The sequence below is a fragment of the Heterocephalus glaber genome, unplaced genomic scaffold (assembly GCF_053883595.1).
Source record: "Heterocephalus glaber isolate CG9 unplaced genomic scaffold, H.glaber_assembly_v1.0 deba00001550, whole genome shotgun sequence".
Taxonomy (NCBI): domain Eukaryota; kingdom Metazoa; phylum Chordata; class Mammalia; order Rodentia; family Bathyergidae; genus Heterocephalus; species Heterocephalus glaber.
This window is the reverse complement of record NW_028258343.1, coordinates 20908127-20923866: the sequence shown is the minus strand read 5'-3', so window position 1 is coordinate 20923866 and position 15740 is coordinate 20908127. Positions and strand designations below refer to the sequence as shown.

Here is a 15740-nt window from a genome sequence, read left to right as displayed (position 1 = left end):
TCCTCTAAAATAGAGGCAAGGGTGATGGCCAGAACTGGAAAAGGCAAGTTAGTCAGACTTCATCCTGCCCTGGCCTCTTCTGAGAAAGTCCCCACTCAAATCGCCATGGAAATAAAATGCTGATCATTTGTATTATGATAGAATCACGTGGTTATATATTCTTATTCAAATTTTCTTATTCAGGAGATTCATTAGAAAATACAGATTTTTCAATTATTTTATTTTAATCCTCTGAAGATGAAGTATCTCAGAAAGCAATTGGAAGTGACTTATTCGTAAAGGTTGCATTTTCTTTTCAACAATGGGCTAATAGTTCTAGCTTTCATACTAAATAAAGGAATCTAGTTTCCTAAAGCTTTTATTTATTTATTTTTGTTAATCAGAAAAGGTCATTGAAGATAGCGATTATTGACACAGAAAAATGCCATTTTACATTAAAGCTTGATCCTTTTATATCCGATTCTAATGAAAAATTTATCAAGCCAAATTCTATAAAGAATAAACCTTAGGAATAAACACCTCATCTAAGTGAGAGAATTTTCTAACTGCAATCAAAAGAAGATATTAACCAAATTTTCCTTCTCTACCACTAGGTGCCTGAAATCTCCTTTGTCATCAAAGGTAGACATTTTCTTTGCTCTACCTTTGTAGGGGTTTATTTTAGGTGGAACAAAAGAAAGAAAAACAGATTTTTATTGCACCACTTCAGAGTTCACAACCAATGCGAATGGAACAAAGTACAGATACCTGCACTCTCCAGGTGGAATGGCTGGGTGAGACGTAGGCATGATCCATCCACCTGGGAGGGGAAAGGTTGGTTTTCTGTAGTTCCTGCTCTGTGGTTTTATTCTTCTCCTAAATGATCCTTATGAATCTGCATGTCCCACACAATTTACATCCCTTCTTTCTTGCCCTTCGTCAACCATGAAGACCTTGACATAACTCCACTAGCAGGGAACTGGCACCTGTGTGGAGACTCACCTGGAGGTGCAGTATTTCAGAATTTCAGGGAAGGAGTGCTGGTAAGGAAGAATTATATAGCTGAAATGTTCCCTGCGTGTCACTCTCACATGACTGGCATATTACACACCGTGCACACCCATATCCTTGGCATAATGAGCTATGAATGCCATAGATATGTGTTTAAGTAACCAGTCCAAAATTGTTCAGATTTTTTTAAAGGCAATATTTGCAAATGACAAAGATTGAGACAATAGAATAGTTAGAGAAAATGTCTTATATTAATTGTGCCCCTGGATATATATTATGGTGGTTTACATCAATTCTCAATCTATTCATAAGGCTATTCTTCCTACTGCCACTTTTTAATAATCTTGTTTCTGGTATTTTGGAGTTGTGGACAATTGTACTATTGTAGAGTACAAGATAGGTCAGTGGGAAGGGATAAAGAAATGGGGTCATATGGGATTCTATTTGCCATCTTACCTTTTAACAAGCTTGGACTCTACAGGCCATGAGGAGAAGAGTGAGGTCTTACACTGATGCATGTATGGGATAAGGAAGACTTGCGTCACAATGGTATTCATGTTCATGAACACAAGAAAAATATATTAAAGAAATATTGAGAGGGTTAAATCATCAGAACTTTAAGAGTCCTTGAACAGTCAGGTAGTGGAGATAAAGAAAAATCAAGGATCATCTCCAGTTGCTAATAAGGAGTGGGGTGAGGCATAAAAGTTAAGTTGGAAAGAAGGATTGAGGAATTAGGTTAAGAAAGGTTGAATTTGAGAGTGTTTTCTGGGCAGTGGAACAGAAAACAGAACCTGAAAGGCATGGAAAAGTCCTGAAATGAAGATAGAGCTGGCATCCTCAAGAAATGGGCAGAGCTGCAATCTTGAGAATAAATACATCTCACAATGTGCAGTTAAAGATCAAGAAGGTCAGAATTAGTATTGGAATCTGGGGAACACCAGCAAGGAAGGGGCAACAAGGTAAAAATGTCCAAGACGCATAGAAATAAAGGTAGAGAATATGGGAGATCTAATAATATGTTGTCATAGTAACCCAACATCAGAGGCTTAAAGAAGATGCAATATGATAAAAGCCACTGAACATTTTAGTTATGTCAGGACTGGAATGGTCCCACTGATGCAGCGAGAAAACAGCAGCCAGAGCCTCTCTGACAGGGACAAAAATTCCATCTTGGCCAATGGGACCCTTCCTAGATTCTTCCTGTTCCACATCCACGTCCTGGAAATTCTTAAGTCTTGCCTTGGTCTGTTACTGTGTATAGTAAACCTTTTTATTTCCCCAGGAAAGTATAATTTTTAAATGTCTATGTACTTCATCTAAATGAATGAACTTAATGCTGTCAGCCTTGAAGTACAGTCATATAGAAAGCTTTCTGTTGATAACTAAGCCTCAGCTTTTGAGGCTTAGGGACTCAATATATTAAGATCATATTTTTCCAGTATTTTAATTGCTTCAGAATGATATTAAGTCATATAACTCATATCTTTCCTTGATTTTACATGTATTGCTATCCATAAATATATGCTGAATGAAAGAAAAAATGAATAGAAAATACCAAAGTGCAAAACAAATAAATTATATCATGTGGATAACCAAATACTATGTATTTCCAAAGAAAATATGAATTAAAAGGCTTAAGATAAAACAATTTATATAAGGTATAAATTAGCACAATGCAGTTAAATTAAAATATGAATCATTCTGTAATGGAAAATTTGAAAATAATCAAATCAATATTTCCCACTTAATATTGAACACAGTTCTCAGTTCAAGTCTTAGAGGACAGTTTTCTAATGTCACGGACAGAGAAACATCCTCTATTTATTTTCTCATTCTTGTAAAAGACTAGACGGTGACATGCTGTGAAGTTTGCTAAGTGTGGGCTTTGGGGCTGGACACTAAATCTATGATGAAAGTATATGAAAGTATTAAAATTTACATGGGCATCTCAGGGAGAGAATGTCAGGAATTGGGCATACTGGTAGACAAAAGAGAAAAATACCCTTTAATTTCTGCTTGTAATTTGTCAAATTGATGAAGCCCTACCTGAGTTTCAAAACATCTATGACAGTTTTGAAAGAACACTTGTTTCTCTTCTTGCTATAATGATAGGCAAAGCCAATATACAGATCCACACTTAGAATAAGAATTGAGGTGAGATGCATGCAGTATAAGATTAATCCAAGATTAAGTTGTTGGTTCCCATGTTTGAAGTTCGCAGATTGCTTCTCTCCTTTCATGCCTCTCTACATAGCCAGCCAGCCTATTAATCCCAAGCAAAATATTTGGCAAGACTCTGAACTCAGGGCCCTTTCCAAGTTGAAGACTCTGGTGCATTCAGTCATTTGATGGTTCGATTTCAATCCTATTTCATGGTTCTCTCCAATTTGACCTGACTGATCCCCAAAGTATGTGTGCACGGAACTACACCCTAAATACCCAGGCTGCAAGTGGCTCTGCCTGAGCCGTGGTCAGCTACCAGGAGTCCAGTCTTTGGTTTTCAATGCTTCCAGGCTGGCTTCCACAGTATGGATTCCTGAGGTTTGGCATCTTAAATCTAATCTCCAAAGAAAACCACCTACTGCTGCTGGGACAAGGAGCTGATCGTATCTCTGGCTGCAGAGTTTGAGCACAGCTTGGCCTTACTTTCATTCTTCATTTAACTTTTGCCAATGCCCTGGCCCTAAGTCTCGCTCCTACTTGAATGTAGCAGGTATCTGTGCCTAGATTAATTACCTTCTGGCCCTTACTTAACCTTTGCATAATACCGTGGAACTAACCACTTTGAAGTACCCAGATTTTCTTCACTTTCCACTTCATATCTCTGAGGAATGTCAAATTCAGGATATTATACTACATTGGAGACATATTAACATGGGCTTCTAATGTATTCGTGGCTCTGCCACTTATGGTGAAATAATATCAATGACACATTTTTGTTGTGATCACTTATGTCCAAAATATAATAATAATATTAGGTTATTAGGAAAAGAAATGACATACACTGATTTTATTTTCATCTATATGTTCAGAGTAACAGAGGTGTATTTGAAATACTGCACCCATTAATTTGAAAAACTCTATTTATTCTAATTATTACCTTACAGTACTCTTTATATTTTACTTTAAGTATCATTTAATTTTCATTGTTTTCCCATATATATGTATTTCAACTAATATACATTTATATATAATTTGGGATTGAGCATAAGTGTCATATGTATCACATCTCTCTACGTTTTTGATGTATGTTTTCTTTTACAACATATGTAGTAAACCAGTTTTTAAAAGAACATGCTAAGTCCTATTATTGGAATACGCATGCAAGAGTGTGCAGTTTCGTGTGTGAGAGAGGGCATGTTGAATATCAACTTGCTAACTTTTCTTTTTGACTTTTTATTTATTCATCTACGTATTTTTGCTACACTAGGGATTGAACCCAGGGCCTTCACACATAGCTACACCTCCTTTGTTTTTGGATATATCCTGACCTAATTCCAAACTCCACAATATTTCTTAAAGCAAAATGTCCCTCTGTCAGCATCTTACAGACTATATTTCCTAATTTCACAGTTTACTTCCACAGTGATCATTTTCATGTGAGTTTTGTAAGATGACTGGAACCCTGCTGAGTGTAACCAGTTATATTTCTATAATTCCTCAACACCTAACTTATAATTTGACTGCTAATGCTAGCATTAACTTATGGCCCTAAAGAAATAAAACTATTAGTGCCAGGCAGAGCACTAAAAACAACGCCTTGTTGACATAAATATGAATCTTGGGAGATTATTTTCATATCAGTGAAAGAGTAAAATAATAAATGAAACTTTTCTGTAACACTTAACAATACAGTAAGTTAGAAACTTTAGTATAAATATATTAGACGCAACATCCTTTTCTGTATGCCACATTTACCTTTCTTGGTTGACACATCAGCAACTTCTTGTTTGGCCCGTTCAGTTTCTGTAAGTTCAGATATTAAAGGGGTGAGCAGTGGTATCAGAGATGCCACAGCATTAGTAGACCCTACTGTAAGTATCATAACAAAGTGAGCCGTGCACAGCGGCTAAGAGCAAAGCAAGTGTGGAGAACACTAAGTCACAAAGCTTTTGCAGTTTTCCAGTAAATTGACTTTCCTGTATAACAATACAGAAACTCTCTTCCAAAGCACAATTCTGTGATACTAAATACACAAGTCTGTGTATTTTTATCTAAGAAGTGACCATAAAAATGGCGTCTTATTCCTCAAAATACAATGGTATAATAATGTATTAGCTTACAGTTAAATTTTAAGTGATACATGAATTTTAGGGAAATGCCTATGAAAAGTTTTCTAAAATGGAGAGTGTTGATTTTCCATAATACATAAGTAAATTAAGGTATCTGGTAATGTTGTCCGTTACTTTCCTTCTATTGTCATCTTCGTGCTTCCGCCAAGTCCAAATTGATTTGGTGTGTATGCTATCAAGACACACCAGATCTACTACTCTTTATTGTGCTGCAAAGCAAACTTGTTTCATATTCTCTCATTTATTGAATAATTTTGTACATAGATATGTATATTGATCTCCAATGCTACTATGGTGGGATGTGATGAAGAATCACAACCTGCCTACTCATTAGGATGAGCTGGGAAGTTTTTATGCCATGGCATTCAGCTGCTGGAGTGGGCCGTGAAGCTGTGAGATTCTGAGTTACCGAGTCTGGGTGCTTCCTGCAACATGGTTCATTTCTAAGCCTTCACAGACATCCTAACCTATGACCACGTTAGGCCTGGAACACCATTACATGCAGTCCCCACACCACATGCACTGTCCTTCGCCTGACCTCTCTTTGGGAAACTAGAAACCTACTTCTCTGGTTACTGCCACCAGTACACACTTGGGCTCTTCCTTTACTGCCAAAACTTTGATTTCAAAAACCCTTCTCTCTGGTGCTACTGTTTCTCCTTAAATCTCATGCACTCAAGAACCCCTTCTCTGTAGCATCTGACCCCACCACTACTGGACTCTCATTCTTTCGATCTTACCGTATTCTACCCACTCACGATCTTCCCAATGGGCAAGTTTATATATAGAAGGGCCCTGCGGAAAACATTCACTTATTTTCAGTTTTCATAGTCAACTTCTGTATTCATTTCCCAGGGCTACCTTTAAGACGTTGGGTGTGTAAGACCAACAGAAAGGTCTTCTTTCACAGTTCTGGATTCTAGAAGTTCAAACTGAAGGACTTGGAAGATCCTGATGAATTCTCTTGGGAAGAATCCTCCCTTGCCTCTTCATAGCTTCCGGTGGTTGCCAGCAACCCTGGAACTCCGGGACTTGTGATGGCAGCATCCCAGTGTCTACCTTCATGTTCAGGTGGCTGTCTCCCCCTGCACGTGTCTATGTGCCTCCAAATTCTCCTCTTCTTCTGAACACACTCGTGCCTTCTTCTGAGAGTGCTCAGCCCTGGCCAACAATACTCTCACAGGTCTAGAATGTTGTTTTCCTCTTCTCCTTGAAAATTGGTTCTCAAATTCTATTCCCTCCTCCACTTTACAGCATCCTCCAACATAGAGGTGAGCAGATACGAAAATAAGGGCTGAGCTTCACCCTTAAAACTGCAGACAACCACATCCTTCGATGTCATTTGCCATCCCCAGTTCCCACAGGACCCTGTGTCCAGGCAGCCTCCAGGGGGCAGAGCACTTCCCCGCTCACTCCCATTTTTTAGATTTTTTTTATTACAAAAGGTATAAGACAGCTGAAAGGTGTATGACTCTGTGTACAGCTCAATGAATGACATAGTGACCGTCTATGCACTCTCTGCAAACACTGGACACGGAAGAGCACTCAGGCCCTTGGAGAGCCCCTGGTGGTCTATTTCCATTGTTGTCTCTCTCTTCATCTCAGAACTGTTGTCCTCAATTTTGTACTATTTCTGGATTTTTGCTGAGGGTTGTATTTATTTTTTAACAAAGGTAAGATCTCTTGGTATGAATTGAATTATATTGATTAATGAAATCATTATATAAATTGATTTATATTGTTTAATTCTCCTGGTTTTCTTTCAAAATATTGTTTGAAATATACTCATGTTGGCAGGACTAGCTATAATTGGTTACTTTTAATTGCTGCATAGCATTTTATTGTATAAATATTCTATAAGGTATGCACACATTCCCTTATCAGTGGATATTGGGTCATACGTATTTGATTTTGGGTTAAAAACAATGCTGCTGTATTTACTCCTGTGCATGTTGCCTTGTGCATATGAGCAAGAATTTCCTTAGAAATTAAAATTGCTGGGCCACAACATATGTTCATGTTGGACTTCTCTAGATAAATGCCATATTTCCCCAAAATTTATATTTACATAAGAGATGCATGTGAAAGTTTTATTGCCCCAAATCACCACTATCAATAAGAAGGATTGCATTTCTATCAATCTGGTATATATGAAAAAGGATCATATTGTAATTTTAACTAAACTCCCATTATTAACTAGAAATTAAACATCTTTAGATACATTTTCAGGCCTTTTGCATTTTCATTTTTTAAAGCTTCCTCGTATATTTTGTTCATTTTTTATTCCCATTCTTCCATCAAATTTGTTATCTCTTTATCTTAGAGTTATCTAGTTTTGCTACTAGTTTCTTTTTATATGTATTACCAATATATTTGTTAAATCTGTGGCTTACTCTTTGTTTCTCTATATGATGTCCATTGGTAAATTAGAGTTTTAAATTTTAATACACTAGAATATACCAGCTTTTTAACCAGGGCTGGGATTTGTCATATATAATTTTTCAAAACTTCACATATTCAAGAAAAAGTAAAAATATATTTTTCTATGCTTTCAAAAAATAATTCCATGTTTTGGTTTTTACTATTTTAGTCCCTGTACCATCTGGAATTGATATTTTGGAATTATATGAAGTAGGGTTAAATTGCGTTTTTTTTGTAATGAACTCACTACATCAGCAACATTTTAAAATTATCTCTCCATTGGCCACATGAAATGATTGCTCTTTCTTATGTCAGATTTTTGCTCAAGTGGGGTGTACTTTTAGATCTCTCTTTTTCCTGTTCTATTATAAATTTGTCTTTTTCCACACCAATACCACCTTTTAAAATGTGGTATCAAGAGCCTGTTTTATCACAAGGACTCGGATGCAGCATTGGTTTGTGACCAGCCAGGATTTCAGCACTTTTGTGCTGTGTTCATTATTTTACTTTCCCAATACTGAAGTCTCTTCCTAGCGTCTCCTGTGAAATCCATTCTGCTTCTTCACATCTGAATCAACCTTAGATCCTGCTTCTACTAGTATTCATCTGTTTAATTTGGTTCTTTTGAGCCAATGCTAGTGAACATTCCTGGACTCTGAAGCATAACAGTTCTCAATTTGGGGCCGGCACCCTTGGATTTACACATAGTTTTCAACACAAGCACCTTTTGCCATGACACCTAAATTCGTCCCTCACTAGCTAGTCTGCCTGCTACTGAAGCCTCCTAGAACCCTCTCTCTAGTGCTATATCGATACTTATTGAGTATTTGCTGGCAGGAGCAACTGTGATATCGACAGTGATTGTAGAAGTCATAATCTAGACTGAGCAAGGGAGAGGTGCTGGGTTGATCTACTAAAGCAAGGCCCTCCTTCCTGCCACGAGTGGCCATGCTGCTGTGTAAATCCAATGGAGATGGAGACATTCCAGTTGGATAGCAGGTGTGTGGTTCAGACCCACATCCCTTTCCTCCCATAGTTTCTCCGTTACTATATTTCAGTTGAGTCCAATAGACTGCCACTTTGCCAAAATACATTGTCCCAAAATGTTCTTTTAATGTTAGATAACTATACACTTTATTCTTCTGTTCTGCCTCTTGGCTTTCCCTGGATGATCCCGACACGCATCTGCTGACTGCTCTCTGACTCTCGCGGTTAGACTCTGAAGCTTGATTAGGGTGACAACCCTCAGGCGTGGTGCGTGAGTTTAACACATGCGCAGGGCCAAAACCAGAGGTAGAAAAATGCCTGATTGTTGCCACTTGATGGAAATTTAGATCCAAAATTAAAAATGACTAGACTTTGGCCTAGTTCCTGGTTAATTTTCTGTTCAAAAGTTAAACTGACCTGAAAACATTGATTCTCAGAGGGTTCGCTGACAAAGGTGGGCAGGGCGAGGGTCAACTCTGTTTAGAAAACAGTATCTACTAAGTCCCTTTTAAAGGTTCACTATGGATACTGTTAAATTCCTGAAATGCTCCACACTAAAAACTCTGCTTGTCTGACTCTGTCCCTGTTTGGAAATGACTCGTCACCCTGTCAACTTCCATGTCGCTACCCGTGCACAGGCAGAAGCCCACAGGAAATGACAGAAGAATCCGGTGTGTGGAGGGCTTGCAAAACGGAAGGGAAAACAATGATTTCAGTGCCAAAAGAAAAAAAAAAAAGGTTTGTACTTGGGGAAATAGTTGATCACATTGTGATCAGAGAATTTAAACAGTTTATAAATTATTTATAAATTATTTTTAATTAATTAATGTTGAAGAATAATGTTCATTCCAAGTTCAAATGTCCGATTTCAAAGAGAGCTGAATATTAACTATCAAAATTTTTATATTGGGTTTAAATGATTTAGGAACTTAATTTGCTAATTTCCTCCAAAATATGCTGATCTCTTCAAAACTTGATTAGACCCTGTGTTTTGTAGATGATAGAACTTACAGATTCTTTTTATTCCAGATGAATATTTTTATCTGTGTGGCACATTTTCTCAGTAGGAAAACGTTAGTTTTTACAGTAATTTACTATCGAAATTCTCTACTAAGGCTGCAAAATTATTTTGTTTTATACATTTTCTTGATTATGCATTTCTTCAGACTAAGTACTTGCATACTAAACAACCCATCATATAGAATTCTAATTAGCTTTACATTCAATTTTAAATTCAAATTTTTTCATAGAAATATAAATGGAACTTCAGGTGAATGCTAAAAGTTCTCAATGTGTATGTGAACAATTTCAACTCTAATGCTTCTTAAAAAATCTACCAAGCAACTTAATAAATTTTCTAGTTATTTTATAAAATACCTAACAATGATACTTTGTGTCTCAAAGAGCCCAACACTAAGTAAAATATGCATCTCTCTTATTTATTAGTGCCACAATTCATACTTATGTACCTATAGCCCAAAAGGAAAAGAGAAACATACTTTATCATGCATGTAACTGAGATTTGACCATAAGTCCTACATTCAAACTTGAAGCTAATTACATCTTTTCTATAATAAAATACTTGCCATTATGCTTAAATAATTTTTGTAATGACAATGTGTCAGGTACTCCATCAGTTTAAGACAACTCAACAATGAAATCAGCATTTCTCCCTAAATATGTTGTCAAGGCTATCGGTGCCATAAACGCCAGAGTAGTTATAGTTTTCAGTCAGTATTTCATAGTCTGATCACATAAACCTTAAAAGGAAACCATGGCACTAAAACATTAGCAGTTAATGAAATTTGAGAGAGGCCACATTTTATTAAAGACACAACTTTAGTGTTAGAAAACAATGTTGCCTACTGAGGTGATCATGATTAATCATTAGGATAATGAAACATTCTAATGGGTATGTGTTCAAGGAACTTAGAAATTTGCTCATTTTGCAAATTAGAAGACAAGAATATAAACAATTTAAAACAGATAACAACAAATAATTTGGACCAATTAAAATTTACAAATAAAATCTCCATAGGTAAATTTTCCTAAGAATTAATTCAGAGAAAAGCTAAAGATGAGTAATTTCACATAGTATTTCAACATAGCAAATGCCATACAAGAAATACTTGTTAAGCCAGCATCAGAAATCAATATTAGCAAAGTCTATAGCAGAACACTCAAGTGAATATGCTTTTAAAAAATTATGCTGAACATACTTGCTTTTCCTTGCTTTTCAGCTGGAGCTGTTAATGACAAGAAAGAATTAGTTCTACATTAATTGTAAGTCTACTTATCTTTTTAAAAGAGATATTTAATGTTAATTTAGCTATTTTAAAGACTATGCATAATGTTGGAAAGTGAAGAGAAGTTGATATGAAAAAGAGATAATGAAATCTTACAATTTTTCTCTGATACGTCCTCTACATAGTCCATGAACCACAGTTTTGGGGGGTAGATCTTCATATATTTTATTGGAACACAGAATGCTTACTGATGGCTCATTCATTCTGTTTTCCATTTTAAATTATCTAAGAATCTAATTATTTATTCAGGCAAATACATTTTCCTGAATTTCTATAAAATGGTCTGAAAAGAATGAATTCAAGATGTAAATTATTCAATTGTTCAAATACAACTAATTATTTCTAAGTTATTGCTCTACAGTGACAGTCTGAAAGGAACAATTATTTCAAGCAGTTTGTTAATATATTTCATGATGTGCAGTAATAGACAGCAATCCTTAGCTACTGAATCTCTTAAAACTGTTACATTCGTAGTGATTTTGTATGCCTCTCTATGGTTCTATGACGAATGCTCTACTTTAGCTTTCTGCCAGCTTGCGCCAGAGTGAGTCTATGTGATGACCCACCGGTGGCAATGTGTTCCTAAACAAACAGGCTGCTCGCAGCAAAGTAGATGAAACATTCCTACCCAAAGTCTAGCTAGCCTAGTCGGTAATGTGAAATGGTGAACTGTGCAATTATTGCATCTCATAAATTATGCATTTGCAAGTTATTCCATCTTTAAATTTCAAAAACTGTTACTATTTTATTTAGACTTTCTCATTTCACCTAATAAACCATTAGCAGATACCCAATGAGTGGCCTTGAAATAAATAAGCATTGTAAAGAGATTTTTTAAAAATCTCTAACTTCCAATTTCTGAATCTGTAAAGTAAATAAGTTAATGTGATTAAAATAGCATATCAAATGCTATTATAAAGGTATGGAAATGATTCTATAGAACTAGTTAGAGTGACACCTGAATAAATTTGGGTTCTCTTAGGAGGTGTTACAAACTTGGAAGAAGAATGATAAAAATGCCTTCAAACTATCATTTGCCATGGTTTTAGCAGGAGTGACATTAGCCATAGTTCTATGGTTATCTACATGATATGGAGCAAATGCTGTTGCCATTCGAATGATGAAATGGAAGAATGGCTAATGGATATTATATGAGACTATGACTACCTACACACACACACACACACACACACACACACACACACACACCTCCCACTCAAGTTATTTCAGTAGTAGTTAGCCAGCTAAAGTCAATGTTTCAAAAGAAGTCAGTAGAAAAAGTTTCAAAATTTTTCATTTGAAATGACTAAGCAGTTAAATGCTAAAAAGTTTTAATAAAATGATTTGATAGTCATGCTAACTGCATTTTTGCCTTTTGTTGATAGATTCGTTGGTGTGTTTGGTTTTCCTTTCAATTTTTCTCTGTAACTATATTGAGAGCAAATCTACCTCTATTTCACAGTAAGTCTACCAAGTACTCAAGAAATATTATGAAGTAATATTATGAATAGGGAAAGAATATTTTCTGGAACTGAATATTTCATATGTGAAAAGCCAAGCAATATAAGATGCATTTACAGAAAGTGATTTGTTTGTGTTTTATTTTTGACCTTTTTTTACGCTAACGTGTGAAATGGTGATTCTAAAACACGGCACAGAAGAATCTGCTGGGGTCCGTCATGCAGTCACAGATCTAACTCAGCAGGCTTGGGGTGGGCTCAGTGACTGTGTGTCTCACCTCTCTGGCGATCCGATGCTGCTCGCACACGGGACACACACGGAGTAGCTGGGGTGTAGTGCACTTGGCCTTCATGGTCTACAACTACACTGCTGTTAAGTCTGCTCGCAGCATGTGAAAAATACACTGTGGGACGGGGTGGTTTCCTGCCCCTTTGTTATCACTGGCTGTACACACCTGGGGGTGCAGTGGCCAACAGCCATCAGGCAGAGAGAGTCCATGGCTCCAGCCTCACTCACCTGACTGTTCCTTCTTCGGTGACTTTACTGTAATGAGGAAGACAAAGGAGAGGCAGTGAACATTCCATAACATTCATTCATAATTCAGTATTCAGTTGTGAATTAAATAAAATCATGCAATTAAGAAAATAAAGAAATTTTAAAACCATTACCTGGTTCCACATGTTTTTCTTTCTTTTCCTGTTCTGCAACATATTATTACTGTTAGTATTATAATTGTCACATTAATATTACAATTTCACATGTCTTAAGTTCCTTATTTAACATAAACAGAGCCACAGGCTCTGAGGCTGGCCTGCAGCAGCTCAATAAGACTAACACTGGATACTTAAAATAGTTTTTCCCTTCCTTCTGCTTTGGGAGTTCTCTCACCGAGCAGCATCAAAGTGTTTTACTATTAGAGAGATTCACATTTTTTTCATTGATAAGAGATCATAAAAATAAGAAAAAAACTCCATAAAAATTGGAAATATTTCAATTTGCTATTTAAAATCAATATGTAATAAATTTGTGATGAAAAAACAACAAAAAGGATAACTACTGGAGCTATTTTAAAGTAATTCTCAGAAAGACAAAGATGGGCCAATCTTCTACGGACTTCCTGTTCTAAGAACTTTCTTCTATGGAAGAGATATTTATTTAGCTAAAACAATGGCTTTTAAGGCAGATTGAAGACATTAAGCTAAAGAAGCAAAGGGGAGAGCAAAGCATACTTGCATTGTTTTTAGTACAAATGCTCCTCTGGGAACTTTCTTTAGATAACATTTCTTCTAAGAACTCACTTTGGTCAATATTGTTTGACAGGAAGCATTTTCTAGCCTCATGCTGAAGCTGACATTTACAGTCCAATGAGTATAATTTCCAATGAAGTGTAAGCACTAATTTTATATGAAACGCTATTATCTGCATTTCTATTTTTATTTATTTTGACTGAATAAGCTTGTCAAGTTAAAAGAATATTTTCAAGAAATGCTATTATATAAACATTACTAACTGATATCTTAAAGAAAAAGAATGGGGATTCTTCTTAAAGTTTCACTTAATGAATATTTTGAAAACTATATGATGTTTATGCTGAAAGAATTCTCTAAACTAGATTTTAGGAATATGAAGTGTCACAGAATCTTCTGTGGTCATTGCAACAATCTTGCAATTTTATTTCTCAGGCTTCTAGTTGTGTCGGTCTGATAAACAAGTCCTCCACCTCTCAGATAACAACCAGGGGTCGTAAGACAAATAAAATGATGGGCTTGACCAAGAGTAGCAAGTGGAAAAAAGAACCTTAGCTAGAATTAAAGGTTAGGGAGACAGTACTAAATGTTCTCTGCCAAAGGAGGAGTATTTATATGTATTGTGTAAATAAATATTGAGTGAAAACCTTCAGTTATAAAATAATTTCTAAGTAATGTTTAAAAGGTTTTGAGACGGGGCCTCACTGTGCTGCTCAGGCGGACCCTGATCACGTGACCCTCCTGCCTGAACCTCTGAGATTGTTGAAGTCACTGACATGCACCAGCACTTCCGGCTTCATTTGAAGACACTTCTAAAGTGATGACAATCGTCAAAAAAAGGTAATGGAAACAGATTTGGGTACAAAACCGAATGTTAGTTATATGTGAGGTTCAAAGTTAAACGTGTTGCTAACTTATTAGAACGCGTAGGGTAACACAAGCAGTGCCCGTGCTAATCTGCAGGGATATGCAAGAACAATGGCTTGAGCGTGCTGGTCCCGTAGGACACCTTGAGATCTAACTGTGCCATCATTTAATACATGGGTTACCACCAAATTACACAGGGACTGCCAATCCATACCTGTGAGTGATTGCTTGAATTATCTCTTTTTTTTTACTTTTACTTTTGAAAATTTTATAGAGTAAAGAAATTTCAAAATGTATGAGAAGGGTCCAAATACTTTTTCACCCTGTATCCCATATCTATATCTATCTTTATCTCTATCTCTATATGTATATCTATATCTCTATCTATCCATGTTTGCAGTACATAATATCCACATTCCTTGGGCAGATCTGGTCCACGTGCACAATACATCTTAATTACTTCATCCATTCCTTTTCCCTCCTCTCCCATTCCCACTCTTGATCTGCCTCCCCCTTGGAGTACATCTATCCACCTACTTCCATTATCTATCTTTTATTTTGATCTTTATTTATAATTGGTATTTCTCATATAAGAGAAAATGTGATATTTAAGCTTGTGTGTCTTAATTATTTCACTTAATATTGAGCTCTCAAGTTGCACCCATTTTCCTACAAATGACTCAAACTTGTCATTATTTATGACCAAGTAGTGCTGCGTGGTGTATAAACGCCACATATATTTTATCCGTTCATTTGTTGATGGACATACAGGCTGCTTCCAAGATTTAGCTGTCATGAATTGTGCTACATGTATCTCTATAGCCTGATGTCTTTAACTTCTTGGTAAGATATCTAGAAGAGGAATAGCTGAGTCACATGAAATTTCTAGTTTTAGCCTTTTGCACAATCTACATACTGATTTCCATAGTGGTTGTACTTTTAAACTGGAAAAAGAACTATCTTTTAAGTCATGATAACTGAAAAAGCAGAAGCAAAACATAAGGTAATGGTGTGGAATGGGAGGCAGTAATCTTGAAGACAGAAATACCAAAGCAAATAAATCCAAAAGCATAAGAAAAACAATGAAAATCAGTGCGGATGACCAATCAGAGTGAATGAATCCATTACCAAAGAATTCACGGCTGCACTGAAGAAAGCTGGTTCTT

At 36.1% G+C, this 15740-nt stretch overlaps 1 protein-coding gene across 17 annotated transcripts in view; it reads right to left on the bottom strand.

Moving 5' to 3' along the window:
* The window catches only part of Trdn (triadin), a 335361-nt gene that overhangs the window by 103983 nt on the left and 215638 nt on the right, over positions 1–15740 (bottom strand). For all 17 annotated transcript variants that reach the window (XM_087190174.1, XM_087190177.1, XM_087190171.1 and 14 more), the window contains 4 exons: positions 13129–13161; positions 12977–13003; positions 10913–10939; positions 4912–4959 (listed from right to left, as the gene is read on the bottom strand). In XM_087190174.1, the coding sequence (XP_087046300.1) occupies positions 4912–4959; positions 10913–10939; positions 12977–13003; positions 13129–13161 (135 nt within the window). The remainder of the gene's footprint in view (positions 1–4911; positions 4960–10912; positions 10940–12976; positions 13004–13128; positions 13162–15740) is intronic.